At 37.6% G+C, this 12,376-nt stretch overlaps 1 protein-coding gene across 50 annotated transcripts in view; it reads right to left on the bottom strand.

Annotated features, from left to right (window-relative positions):
- Nucleotides 1-12,376, bottom strand: part of ANK2 (ankyrin 2) — a 699,003-nt gene that overhangs the window by 114,641 nt on the left and 571,986 nt on the right. For all 50 annotated transcript variants that reach the window (XM_074396618.1, XM_074396581.1, XM_074396584.1 and 47 more), the window contains one exon: nt 7,210-7,308. In XM_074396618.1, coding sequence (XP_074252719.1) covers nt 7,210-7,308 — 99 coding nt within the window. The remainder of the gene's footprint in view (nt 1-7,209; nt 7,309-12,376) is intronic.

Below are 12,376 nucleotides of genomic sequence, written 5' to 3'. Positions count from 1 at the left end.
GTTGCCAGTGGTGCTTTTAAGGAAGAGACTTCAGAGGGTATCCCAAAAGATAAAAGTCTGTAATAATGGGTTATATCAATACAGAAAAAATTGGCAGAGATATATTATAATGAATAAATTTCCATTAAAAGTAGAAATTTTAATTTGAATAATAGAAAAACATTAAGGGAATTTACTTTAGGAGAGAGAAATGGGAAACCCTTTCATTATTAAACATGGATGACAAAAAATTTACAGGAACATCAACACAATTTCCAGTAAAGTACACGATACTCAGAGTGAACTGGTTGACCATAGAAATAGTTTAAAAAAAGCTGAATGCCAGGTAACCTTAAAAGGAAACCAGAAAAACCCTATGGCAAGGGAAGCTCATGGTTGAATAAAGCTTTAAATAGATAACAATATAACAGATCAGTGATGAACACCAAAGAACATAAATTACACTATGTGGACAATGGATAGCAAGGCAGATGAAAACCAAGACAGCAAGAGTAATGTTAAGGCTGCCCATGTATCACTGGATTCTGTCTGAAGATCTGTGGAACCTGTTACAAGAAAATGTCTGTGATATTCATTGAATCAAAGAATGTTAAGAAAGTCTGGAAAGGAGTTTTGAGTTTCTGAGTCCAACTCATATTTTACTAATACTTGGAATTGGCCAGAGGCTGGCCAGATGACCAAATAAGAACAGCTCCAATCTACAGCTCCCAGCAAGATCAACGCAGAGGGCAGGCAGTTTCTGCATTTCCAACTGAGGTACCCGGCTCATCTCACTGAGACCAGCTAGACAGTGAGTACAGGCCATGGAGGGTGAGCTGAAGCAGGCTGCGATATCACCTAATCTGGGAAGCCCAAGGGGTCAGGCAACTCCCTCCCCCAGCCAAGGGAAGCTGTGAGGGACTGTGCCACGAGGAATGGTGCATTCTGGCCCAGATACTACGCTTTTCCCACGGTCTTCATAACCCACAGACCGGGAGATTCCTTCAGGTGCCTACATCACCAGGGTCCTGAGTTTCAAGCACAAAATTGGGCTGCCATTTGGGCAGACACTGAGTTAGCTGCAGGAGTTTTTTTCATACCCAGTGGTGCCTGGAATACCAGCAAGACAGAACCATTCACTCTCATGGAAAGGGAGCTGAAGCCAGAGAGCCAAGCGGTCTGCTTCAGTAGATCACACTCCCATAGAGCCCAGCAAACTCAGATCCACTGACTTGAAATTCTCACTGCCAGCACAGCAGTATGAAAACCTGGGATGCTCAAGCTTGGTGTGGGGAGGAGCGCCGGCCATTACTGAGGCTTGAGTAGGTGGTTTTTCCCTCACAGTGTAAAGGAAGTTCGAACTGAGTGGAGCAATCCACAGCATGGCAAAGCAGCTGTAGCCAGAATGCTTCTCTAGATTCCTCCTCCTCTCTGGGCAGGGCATCTCTCAATGAAAGGCAGCAGCCCCAGTCAGGGACTTAGCACTTGGGACAGAGCACCTGAGGGAAGGGGCAGCTCTGGGTGCAGCTTGAACAGACTTAAACATTCCTGTCTCCTGGCTCTGAAGAAAGCAGTGGATACCTCAGCACAGCGCTTGAGCGCTGCTAAGGGACAGACTGCCTCCTCAAGTTGGTCGCTGACTCCCATGCCTCCTGACTGGGAGACAACTCCCAGCAGGGGTCGACAGACACCTCATACAGGAGAGCTCCAACTGGTGTCTGGTGGGTGCCCCTCTGGGACAAAGCTTCCAGAGGAAGAAACAGGCAGTAATCTTTGCTATTCTGCAGCCTCCAGTGGTGATACCCAGGCAAACAAGGTCTGGAGTGGACCTCCAGCAAACTCCAGCAGACCTGCAGCAGATGGGTCTGACTGTTAGAAGGAAAACTAACAAACAAAGAAATAGAATCGACATCAACAAAAAGGACATCCCTGCAGAAACCTTATCCAAAGGTCACCAACATCAAAAACAAAAGGTAGATAAATCCACAAAGATGAGGAAAAACCAGTGGGAAAAGGCTGAAAATTCCAAAAATCAAAATGCCTCTTCTCCCTCAAAGAATCACAACTCCTCACCACCAAGGGAAGAAAATTGGACAGAGAATGAGTTTGATGAATTGGCAGAAGCAGGCTTCAGAAGGTAGGTAATAACAAACTCCTCTGAGCTAAAGGTGCCTGTTGTAACCCAATGCAAGGAAGGTAAGAACCCTGAAAAAAGGTTAGAGGAATTGCTAACTAGAGTAACCAGTTTAGAGAAGAAAATAAATGACCTGATGGAACCAAAAAACAAAGCATGAGAACTTTGTGAAACATACGCAAATACCAATAGCCTAATCAATCAAGTGGAAGAAAGGATATCAGAGAGCAAAGATCAGCTTAATGAAATAAAGCATGAAGACAAGATTAGAGAAAAAAGAATGAAAAAGAATGAACAAAGCTTCCAAGAAGTATGAGACTATCTGAAAAGACCAAATCTATGTTTGATTGATGTACCTGAAAGTGATGGGGAGAATGGAGCCAAGTTAGAAAATACTCTTCAGGATATTATCCAGCAAAACTTCCCCAACCTAGCAAGAGAAGCCAGCACTCAAATTCAGGAAACACAGAGAATACCACAAAGATATTCCTCAAGAAGAGCAACCCCAAGACACGTAATCATCAGGTTCATCATTTCATCCAACCAAGGTTGAAATGAAGGAAAAAATGTTAAAGACAGCCAGAGAAAAAGGTCAGGTTACTCACAAAGTGAAGCCCATCAGACTAACAGTGAATCTCTCTGCAGAAACCCTATAAGCCAGAAGAGAGTGGGGACCAATATTCAACGTTCTTAAAGAAAATAATTTCAACCCAGAATTTCATAACCAGCGAAACTGAGCTTCATAAGCAAAGGAGAAATAAAATCCTTTACAGACAAGCAAATACTAAGAGATTTTTGTCACCACCGGGCCTGCCTTATAAGAGCTCCTGAAGGAAGCATTAAATATGCAAAGGAAAAGCTGGTATCAGCCACTGCAAAAACATACCAAATTATAAAGGCCATTGACACTCTGAAGAAACTGCATCAACTAAAGGGCAAAGTAACCAGATAGCATCATAATGACAGAATCAAATTCATACATAACAGTATTAACCTTAAATGTAAATGAGTTAAATGCCCCAGTGAAAAGATACAGACTGGCAACTTGGAGAAAGAATCAAGACACATTGGTGTGCCGTATTCAGGAGACCCATCTCATGTGCAAAGACACACATAGGCTCAAAATCAAAGGATGAAAGAATATTTACCAAAAAAAAAAAAAAAAAAAAAAAAGCAGGGGTTGTCATCCTAGTCTCTGATAAAACAGACTTCAAACAAACAAAGATCAAAAAAAGACAAAGAAAGGCATTACATAATGGTAAAGGGATTAATGCAACAAAAAGAGCTAACTATCCTAAATATATATGCACCCAATACAGGAGCATCCAGATTCATAAAGTCAATTCTTAGAGACCTACTAAGAGACTTAGACTCCAATCCAATAATACTGGGAAACTGTAACACCCCACTGTCAATATTAGACAGATCAACAAGATTCACAGAAACCAGACAAATTCACAGCTGAATTCTACCAAAGGTACAAAGAGTAACCGATACCTTTCTTCTGAAACTATTCCAAACAATAGAAAAAGAGGGACTCTTCCCTAACTCATTTTATGAGGCCAGCATCATCCTGTTATTAAAACCCGACAGAGACACACATAAAAAATATTTCAGGCTAAAATCCCTGATGAGCATCGATGCGAAAATCCTCAATAAAATACTGACAAACTGAATCCAGCAGCGCATCAAAAAGCTTATCTACCACAATCCAGTCACCTTCATCCCTGGGATGCAAGGCTGGTTCAATATATGCAAATCAATAAACATAATCCATCATATAAACAGAATGAATGACAAAAACCACATGATTATCTCGACAGATGCAGAAAAGGCCTTCAATAAAATTCAACACCCTTTCATGCTAGAAACTCTCAATAAACTAGTTATTGATGGAACATATCTCAAAATAACAAGAGCTATTTGTGACAAACCCATAGCCAATATCATGTGGAATGGGCAAAGCTGGAAGCATTCTCTTGGAAAACTGGCACAAGACAGGGATGCCCTCTCTTGCCCCTTCTATTCAACATAGTATTGGAAGTTCTGGCTAGGGCAGTCAGGCAAGTGAAAGAAAAAGAAGAAAGGAAAGAAAGAAAAAGAAGGAAGGAAGGAAGGAGAGAGGGAGGGAGGGAGGAAAGGAAGGGAGGGAGGGAGGGAGGGAGGGGAGGAGAAAAGGAAGGAAGACAGGAAGGAAGGAAGGAAAAGGAAAGAAGGAAAAAAGGGAAAAGAAGGAAAGAAGGGGAAAGAAGGAAAAAGAAGGAAAGAAGGAAAAAAGGAAGAAAGGAAGAAATAAGGGGTATTCGAATAGGAAGAGAGAAAGTAAAATTGTCTCTGTTTGCAGATAACATGATTGTATATTTAGAAAATCTCATCGTCTCAGCCCAAAATCTCTGTGAGCTGATAAGCAACTTCAGCAAAGTCTCAGGATACAAAATCAATGTGCAAAAACCACAAGCATTCCTATATACCAATGATAGAGAGCCAAATCATGAGTGAACTCCCATTCATAATTGCTACGAAGAGAACAAAATACCTACAAATACAACTTATAAGAGATATGAAAGACCTCTTCAAGAAGCACTACAAACCACTGCTCAATGAAATAAATATGAGACAACACACAAAAAATGGAAAAACATTCCATACTCATGGATAGGAAGAATTAATGTCGTGAAAATGGCCATACTGTCCCAAGTAATTTATAGAGTTGATGTTATCCCCATCAAGCTACCATTGACTTTCTTCACAGAATTAGGAAAAAAAAAAAACTATTTTAAATTTTATATGGACCCAAAAAAGAGCCATATAGCCAAGACAATCCTAAGCAAAAAGAACAAAGCTGGAGGCATCACACTACTCATTTCAAACTACACTACAAGGCTACAGTAACCAAAAGAGCATGGTAGTGTAGCCATGGTACCAAAACAGATATATAGACCAATGAAACAGAAAAGAGGCCTCAGAAATAATGCCACACATCTACAACCATCTGATCTTTGGCAACCCTGACAAAAACAAGCAATGATGAGAAGATTCCCTATTTAATAAATTGTACTGGGAAAACTGGCTAGCCATATGCAGAAAACTGGAACTGAACCCCTTCCTTATACCTTATATGAAAATTAACTCAAGATGGATTAAAGACTTAAACGTAAAACCTAAAAATATAAAAACCCTAGAGGTAAACCTAGGCAATACCATTCAGGACATAGGTATGGGCAAAGACTTCATTACTAAAACACCAAAAGCAATGGCAACAAAAGCCAAAATTGATAAATGGGATCTAATTAAACTGAAGAGCTTCTACACAGCAAAAGAAACTATATCAGAGTGAATAGGCAACCTACAGAATGGGAGAAAATTTTTGCAATCTATCCATCTGACAAAGGGCTAATATCCAGAATCCGTAAGGAACTTAAACAAATTTACAAGAAAAAAACGAAATAACTCCTTCAAAAAGTGGGTGAAGGATATGAACAAACACTCCTCAAAAGAAGACATTTCTGTGCCAACAAACATGAAAAAAATCTCATCATCACTTGTCATTAGAGAAATGCAAATCAAAACCACAATGAGATACTGTCTTAAGGCATTTAGAATGTCAATCATTAAAAAGTCAGGAAACAACAGATGCTGAAGAGGATGTGAAGAAAAGGAAATGCTTCCATATGTTTATTGCAGCACTGTTAACAATAGCAAAGATTTGGAACCAACACAAATGCCCATCAATGATAGACTGGATAAAGGAAATGTGGCACATATACCCCATGGAATACCCTGCAGCCATAAAAAGGGATGAGTTCATGTCCTTTGCAGGGACATGGATGAAATTGGAAACCATCATTCTTAGCAAACTAACACAGGAACAGAAAACCAAACACCACATGTTCTTACTCATAAGTGGGAATTGATCAATGAGAACACATGGACACGGGGAAAGGATTATCACACACTGAGGCCTATCAAGGGATGGGGGGGGGGTAGAAGAGGTAGCATTAGGAGCAATACCTAATGTAGATGACAGGTTGATGTGTGCAGCAAACCGCCATGGCAGTTGTATACCTATGTAACAAACCTGCACATTCTGCACATATAACCCAGAACTTAAAGTATAATAATTTAAAAAAGACTTAAAAGTGAAGTGACTTGCCTAAAATCACTTACAATTTATATGACATAGCCAGATGCTTTCATTCCAATATAACACTGTATTAAAAATGGAGCTATAATGGTACAACTCGAACTGAAATGAGTTCTAACTTAGGTATATCAAATATTGAAGAAGGAGGGAAACTATTTAACGTCAGAATCTCAATGATGTCAGTACAAAAGTTAACCAAACACCATGGAAAAGGAAATAGAAGAAAAAGTATATTGATAGTGTATTCAGTGTATTCTGGTATATTCCATAAAAACGGGGGGTGAGAAAATAAGTTGGGAAGTAAAATTTTAGAAAAAGAAAAAGAAAGAAAAAGCAACTTGAGGGAATTAGAAGCTATTAAAAACAGGACAAGTCTGATCAAGCAATCTTCAGTGCCCAGATTCTATTTTGGAATAGTGGAAATACAGAATGTCTAAATATGTAAAAGCAGAGCAAGAAGAAAAGTAAATATAAAAAGGAGGGAAGTCAGCCAGATGAAGAGAAAACATTAAAACTTTGAGAATAACTTGCTTTTATGTAACTAGTAAGGGATGACTGTGGAAATATGATTGGTTTAGGTGGTAAGAAATAAATTTTAATATGTATAGCATCTAAATACTATAGGTTAAATTTAAAATTCATGAAAATAAAGAGATATGAGAAACTACTTTCTGAGGTTAAAAAAGTATTAAAATATTAATCAGTGCCATATTTGTTAGAGGATAAGTTGCACATTTTTTTCAAATGTTAATGTTTCGGAAATTGGGGTACATTTTTCATTGTGTGTATTTGCTTATGTTTCTTTTTTTCCTGGAAAACTGCTATTGAATTGATCCTTTCACTTACGGTCCATGGTTATTTCCAAATCAAAGAACTGAAGGGGCAACCCCCTCTCTTAAGGATGAGACTCACAAACTGTGATAGAAGAGAACCTCAGAGCACTAGCACCTACCCTGGCTCTGGCATCAACAAGGGCACCATTTCTCAGGAGGCATCGGACCACTTCCACCTGCCCGGCTCGGGCTGCCATGTGTAGTGCCGTCTCGCCACGCTGCCAGGGAACAAAGATGGTTAAATCACAAATTAACCCACTGCTCTGGATGGTAAAGAATAAAGTTGTCCATTTTTGTGAAGTTCAGCAATATATCCAATGATTTAAGAAACCTGTGAAAAGGCATAATTAAGTCAGGAAAATATAGCTTTCTACTTTCTCTTTGTTTTTTGTTTGTTTGTTTTGTTTTGCTTCCTGAGACGGAGTTTCACTCTTTTTGCCCAGGCTGGAGTCCAATGGCGCCATCTCGGTTCCCTGCAACCTCCGCCTCCCAGGTTCAAGCGATTGTCCTGCCTCAGCCTCCCAACAAGCTGGGACTACAGGCACACACCACCTCGCCCAGCCAATTTTTGTATTTTTCTTTTCCATTTTTATAAGGATAAAACAAATGTTTATTTTTTTTTTTATGTCCATGACAAACTAGTGAATTTCCCCAAACATCCAGGACACTCTGAGGTTTAACTTCACAATCAGCCAAACATCACTTTAAATGGATTTTGGTGATAAAGTTATCTTTACCCTACAAACCTAAAATTTGTCGTTGTCTCACTTAACTATGTGATCACAACTTGAATCTATTTCAATGAGAAACTCTAGATGCTGAAGATCAACACATTGCAAAAAATTAACACCACTTGTACCATTAATAAATCATTTCTTTTCAAGATGCAAACTTTATTTCTGAAATAAACTATTACTTTATATCTGATTTTTCCTTGTGTTATGAGACTAGACAAAAACTGTTCAGACAAGAAATTTGATTTGCCCAGGAGGTCCCTTATTTAAGATTAATGAACATATTTAATTACAGACAGTTATTGGAGAGAGCCACTGTAAGATGAATAAAGTCACCTGTCATGGGAGGCCACTCACCATGCCTCGAGTATCTTTGTTCTACACCAAAATATGATACACTTGTCAGGAAAGGGTAGCTTTAGATGCAGCGTGAAGAACGAAGGTTAGATTAAGAGAACTTTCTCATCAAGAATCTGGTTATTACTCTACTGTCTCTAAGAGAGAGGTTTTTAAAAATCAGCACATTTTAAAACTATATGTAGTTCTAAAGAAGGCAGGGTTTCATTCACTCAAGTATTTTATGGTTATAACAAAATAAGATATTGGAATAAAAATTATTACAGATTGATTTACCACAACTGTTCTAGAAAATAGGCGGATTTCAACCTAGAAAAAGTCTGATTTCAACCAAGTACAGTAAACCATTCCAAATAAACTAAATTGATTTTAAAGTTGGTGGTGGTAATTGAATATTTCTGACAAACTGCAGTGAATAATTTCTTCTGATTCCTTGTACAACAACCCCTTAAATCTAGAAACTTTGAGCTGAACTTTAATTTGGCATACAGTTCATAGTTAACTTTTTCTCAGTATTTTAGAGACCCATTTCTTTTGAAGTTATGAGAAATTCATGTCAAATGATTTGATTGTGAAAGCACTCAATTGAATATGTACTCTAATATTCTCTTCTTTGTTGATGACTCATTTATCCTCTAAGAAGCTTATTTTCTGATGACTGATTCAGACTTTTGTAAAGCAAATGTATCTGGAGTATGTTGTTTTATAAAATGGCATATTATTGGAAAGCTTTTACCTTCAGACTTCAGATGTATGGCAAGATATTTCCTCCATGGACAACCATGATTTCTAACTTGTTTTCTATGTCATTTTAAACCTGTCTCTGAATAGATGAGGCTAAGATCTTCTAACTACAGTCGTCTCTCTGTATTGGTGAAGGATTGGTTCCAGGCTCTCTGTTTCCCCCACCGATACCAAAATGCATGGATGCTCAATCCTTTACATAAAATGGTGTCGTATTTGCACATAATCTATGCACACAATCCTGTATAATGCAGCTCTACCTTACTTATAATGCCTAACATATTAATGCTATATAGTTGTGATACTGTATATTTTTAAAACTTGCTTTACTTTTTAATTGTATTTTTTATTTTGATTTTTTTCAAATATTTTCAATCCAAGATTGACTAAATTCATGGATTTGGAACCCACAGATACAGAAGCTGCTGATACACAGGACCAATGGTATTCAAACAAAACAAAACAAGATGAGGTACAGTGACTCAAGCCTGTAATCCCAGCACTTTGATAGGCCAAGGCAGGAGTATTGCTTGAAGCCAAGAGATCAAGGCCAATCTGGAAGACAGAGCAAGATCTCTTCTCTAAAAAAAATTAATAATAAATTAGCCAGGCTTGGTGGTTCATGCCGGTAGTCCTAGCTACTTGGGAGGCTGTGGCAGGAGGATAGCCTTAGCCTAGGAGGTTGAGGCTTCAGTCAGCCATGATCTTGCCCACTGCACTCCAGCTTGCATGACAGAACAAGGTCCTGTCTCAGAAAACAAAGACAAAATCCCTCAAATCTTTATTTCTAGGTCTGATAAAAGGCTAGCAATTTTACTCATTCTGGTAGAAAAAAAGATAAGAATAAATTTCCTTATAAGAAATTAAGTCAAAGAAGTCCCAGGAATTCCTATTCAATGACAAATTTTCATGTTTATTATTTATTTAGTTAGAGACAAAGTCTCGCTCTGTCCCCCAGGCTGGAGTGCAGCAGCACAATCTTGGCTCAGTGCAATTTCCGCCTCCTGGGTTCAAATGATTCTTCTGCCTCAGCCTTCCAAGTAGCTGGGATTACAGGCATCCACCACCACACCCAGCCTTCATGTTTATTTTTTAAGCCAAGCTTTATCAATAAGGGGCTTTCAAAATCTGAAAGGATTACAGTACTGGTCAATATTTCTAAAACCCTTATTTTATACTTAAGTTATTTTTTATGGGTTTTATATACTTGAAATTAATTAGTTAGATATAAAATCTAATCTAAAGGACTAAAACTTATGTTCAAACAAAGATTATGTGTAAACATATTATGGTCTCTCCACTTTAGAATAATGGTCTTGTTTAATTCTTATCTAATGCCTCTGGCATAATGGATTTTTATTGTAAATTGCCCTTTGTCTTTTGTGTAAATATTACCATTGTTTATATATAAGAATAATAAGAATTGCCTTAATATTGCCATTGTTTAATATAAGAAAAAATAAGAAAATGAAGGCTAAGATATATATTTTTAATAAATAACTTCCATTTTTTGATTGTCAGGCACCCTATTTTTTAATAGCTTTGTCTTCCTTATCTGAAGCCAATGAAATTTAAGGATTGGGGGAAATTTTTAAACATAATATAATGTGTGAACTTTATCATTAGTACATTGATTTGTTATAGGAAGGAACATAAAACTTTGTAAGATCTTGCATTCTATTCTCGATAGTTGTTAAAATGCTTAGTTTTCTATTCCTATGGTTGTTGATAAATACTTTGGATTATGGATGTGTTGTAACTGGCAATTCAGCATTCTAGGTTTCAAAGTGTATTAATCTTTGAGATTAATTTTCAAAGCATATTAATCTTTTTTTTTTTTTACTGAAAAATCTCCTTCTGAAAAAGGAGATTTTTCAGTAAAAAAAAAAAAAAAAAAAAAAAGGTCTGTACGTGATTGAGTTACTGGTAAACCTCAAAAACCTCAAAATTGGAGTGAATTTTCAGACAAAAACAAAACTAGCAAGAGAATGGGTACGCTCATGTCCAAAGCAGGTACTAAATTTCATGCCACTCTTCTCAGTTATTAAAATTGACTCTGCTGACAGGCTACATTGACTTCCACTTTGGGCGCATCAAGTTTAAAGGCATCAAAGCACAACAAACAGCATTGCATTCAAAAATGCAACATGATTTCAGGCAACACACAAAGGCTCCAAGGGTGGGGTATTTTAGGGTCAGGAAGTCGCCAACTCTGACACAGCAAGCAGGCAGTCAGTGTTCACAGAGTTTCTTAATCAATTTGCAAAGAATTTTGGATCCAGTAGCTATATCCTCATGTTCTGAGAAAACACAACTTCACAGGCATCCCATTCCTAGAGAAAGTTAAATTCCTCTAAATGTAGGATTGCCAGATTTAGAAATTAAAAGTAAAAGCCAGTTAAATTTTAATTCCAGACAAACAACAAATAATTATTTTAGTATGTCTTAACTATCACATGGGTCATATACAAAAATGTATTGTTTATCTGAAAGTTAAGTTTAACTGAGAGTCCTATATTTTACCTGGCAACCCTATCAATCGGGTATCTGCTTCCTGAAGGATGGTATCTTACACAGAAATAACTAGAAAACATAGAGATTATATTGTCATGTCCCTCTCAAGAATTTCTTTTGAGAGACCTGGGTGGAAAGATAATATAATGGACAAATGAAAAGGTAAAATGAAGAATTTTAAATGACCAACAGTTGAAAGCTAAAGTTTAATATAGCAATTGTCAAATTTGAGAGTCTTCAACAAGTTGAAAGACATGTCAAAATTGTTGTTTCAATTAATATTTTATTTTTATTTGAAAATAAACATGTATCCTATATAACTTTTTTTTTTTTTTTTTGAGGCGGAGTTTCACTCTTGTTACCCAGGCTGGAGTGCCATGGCGCAATCTCGGCTCACCGCAACCTCCGCCTGCTGGGTTCAGGCAATTCTCCTGCCTCAGCCTCCTGAGTAGCTGGGATTACAGGCACGCGCCACCACGCCCAGCTAATGTTTTGTATTTTTAGTAGAGACGGGGTTTCACCATGTTGACCAGGTTGGTCTTGATCTCTCGACCTTGTGATCCACCCACCTCGGCCTCCCAAAGTGAAATAGAAGGGAATATATTACAATTCCATAACTATCAGAAGATTTGGAATTGGGCAGTAAAGAAGCAAATTAAGAGTGGCCACAAATTCCACAACCATTTTATATGGATTATTTTTTGAAGATTTTGTAAAAATCTCCCCTGAAAGGCATTAATTTAGGGATTGCAATCGAGCAATCCACAGAATATTCTTGTACATGTTATCCTTATAACGTAATAACATATTGTAACATCGTGTCACTATTGCTCCTGCAATCCTATAGGCATTGGAATGCAAATAAGAAAAGGTAGAGAAAAAAAAAAGGGAAAAGGCAGGCAAGAACACAGAGGTTTTTGGTTGGTTGGTTGTTTTC

The sequence above is a fragment of the Saimiri boliviensis genome, chromosome 3, assembly GCF_048565385.1.
Source record: "Saimiri boliviensis isolate mSaiBol1 chromosome 3, mSaiBol1.pri, whole genome shotgun sequence".
Taxonomy (NCBI): Eukaryota; Metazoa; Chordata; class Mammalia; order Primates; family Cebidae; genus Saimiri; species Saimiri boliviensis.
The sequence above is the reverse complement of the archived record's forward strand: the minus strand, read 5'-3'. Positions and strand labels throughout refer to the sequence as shown.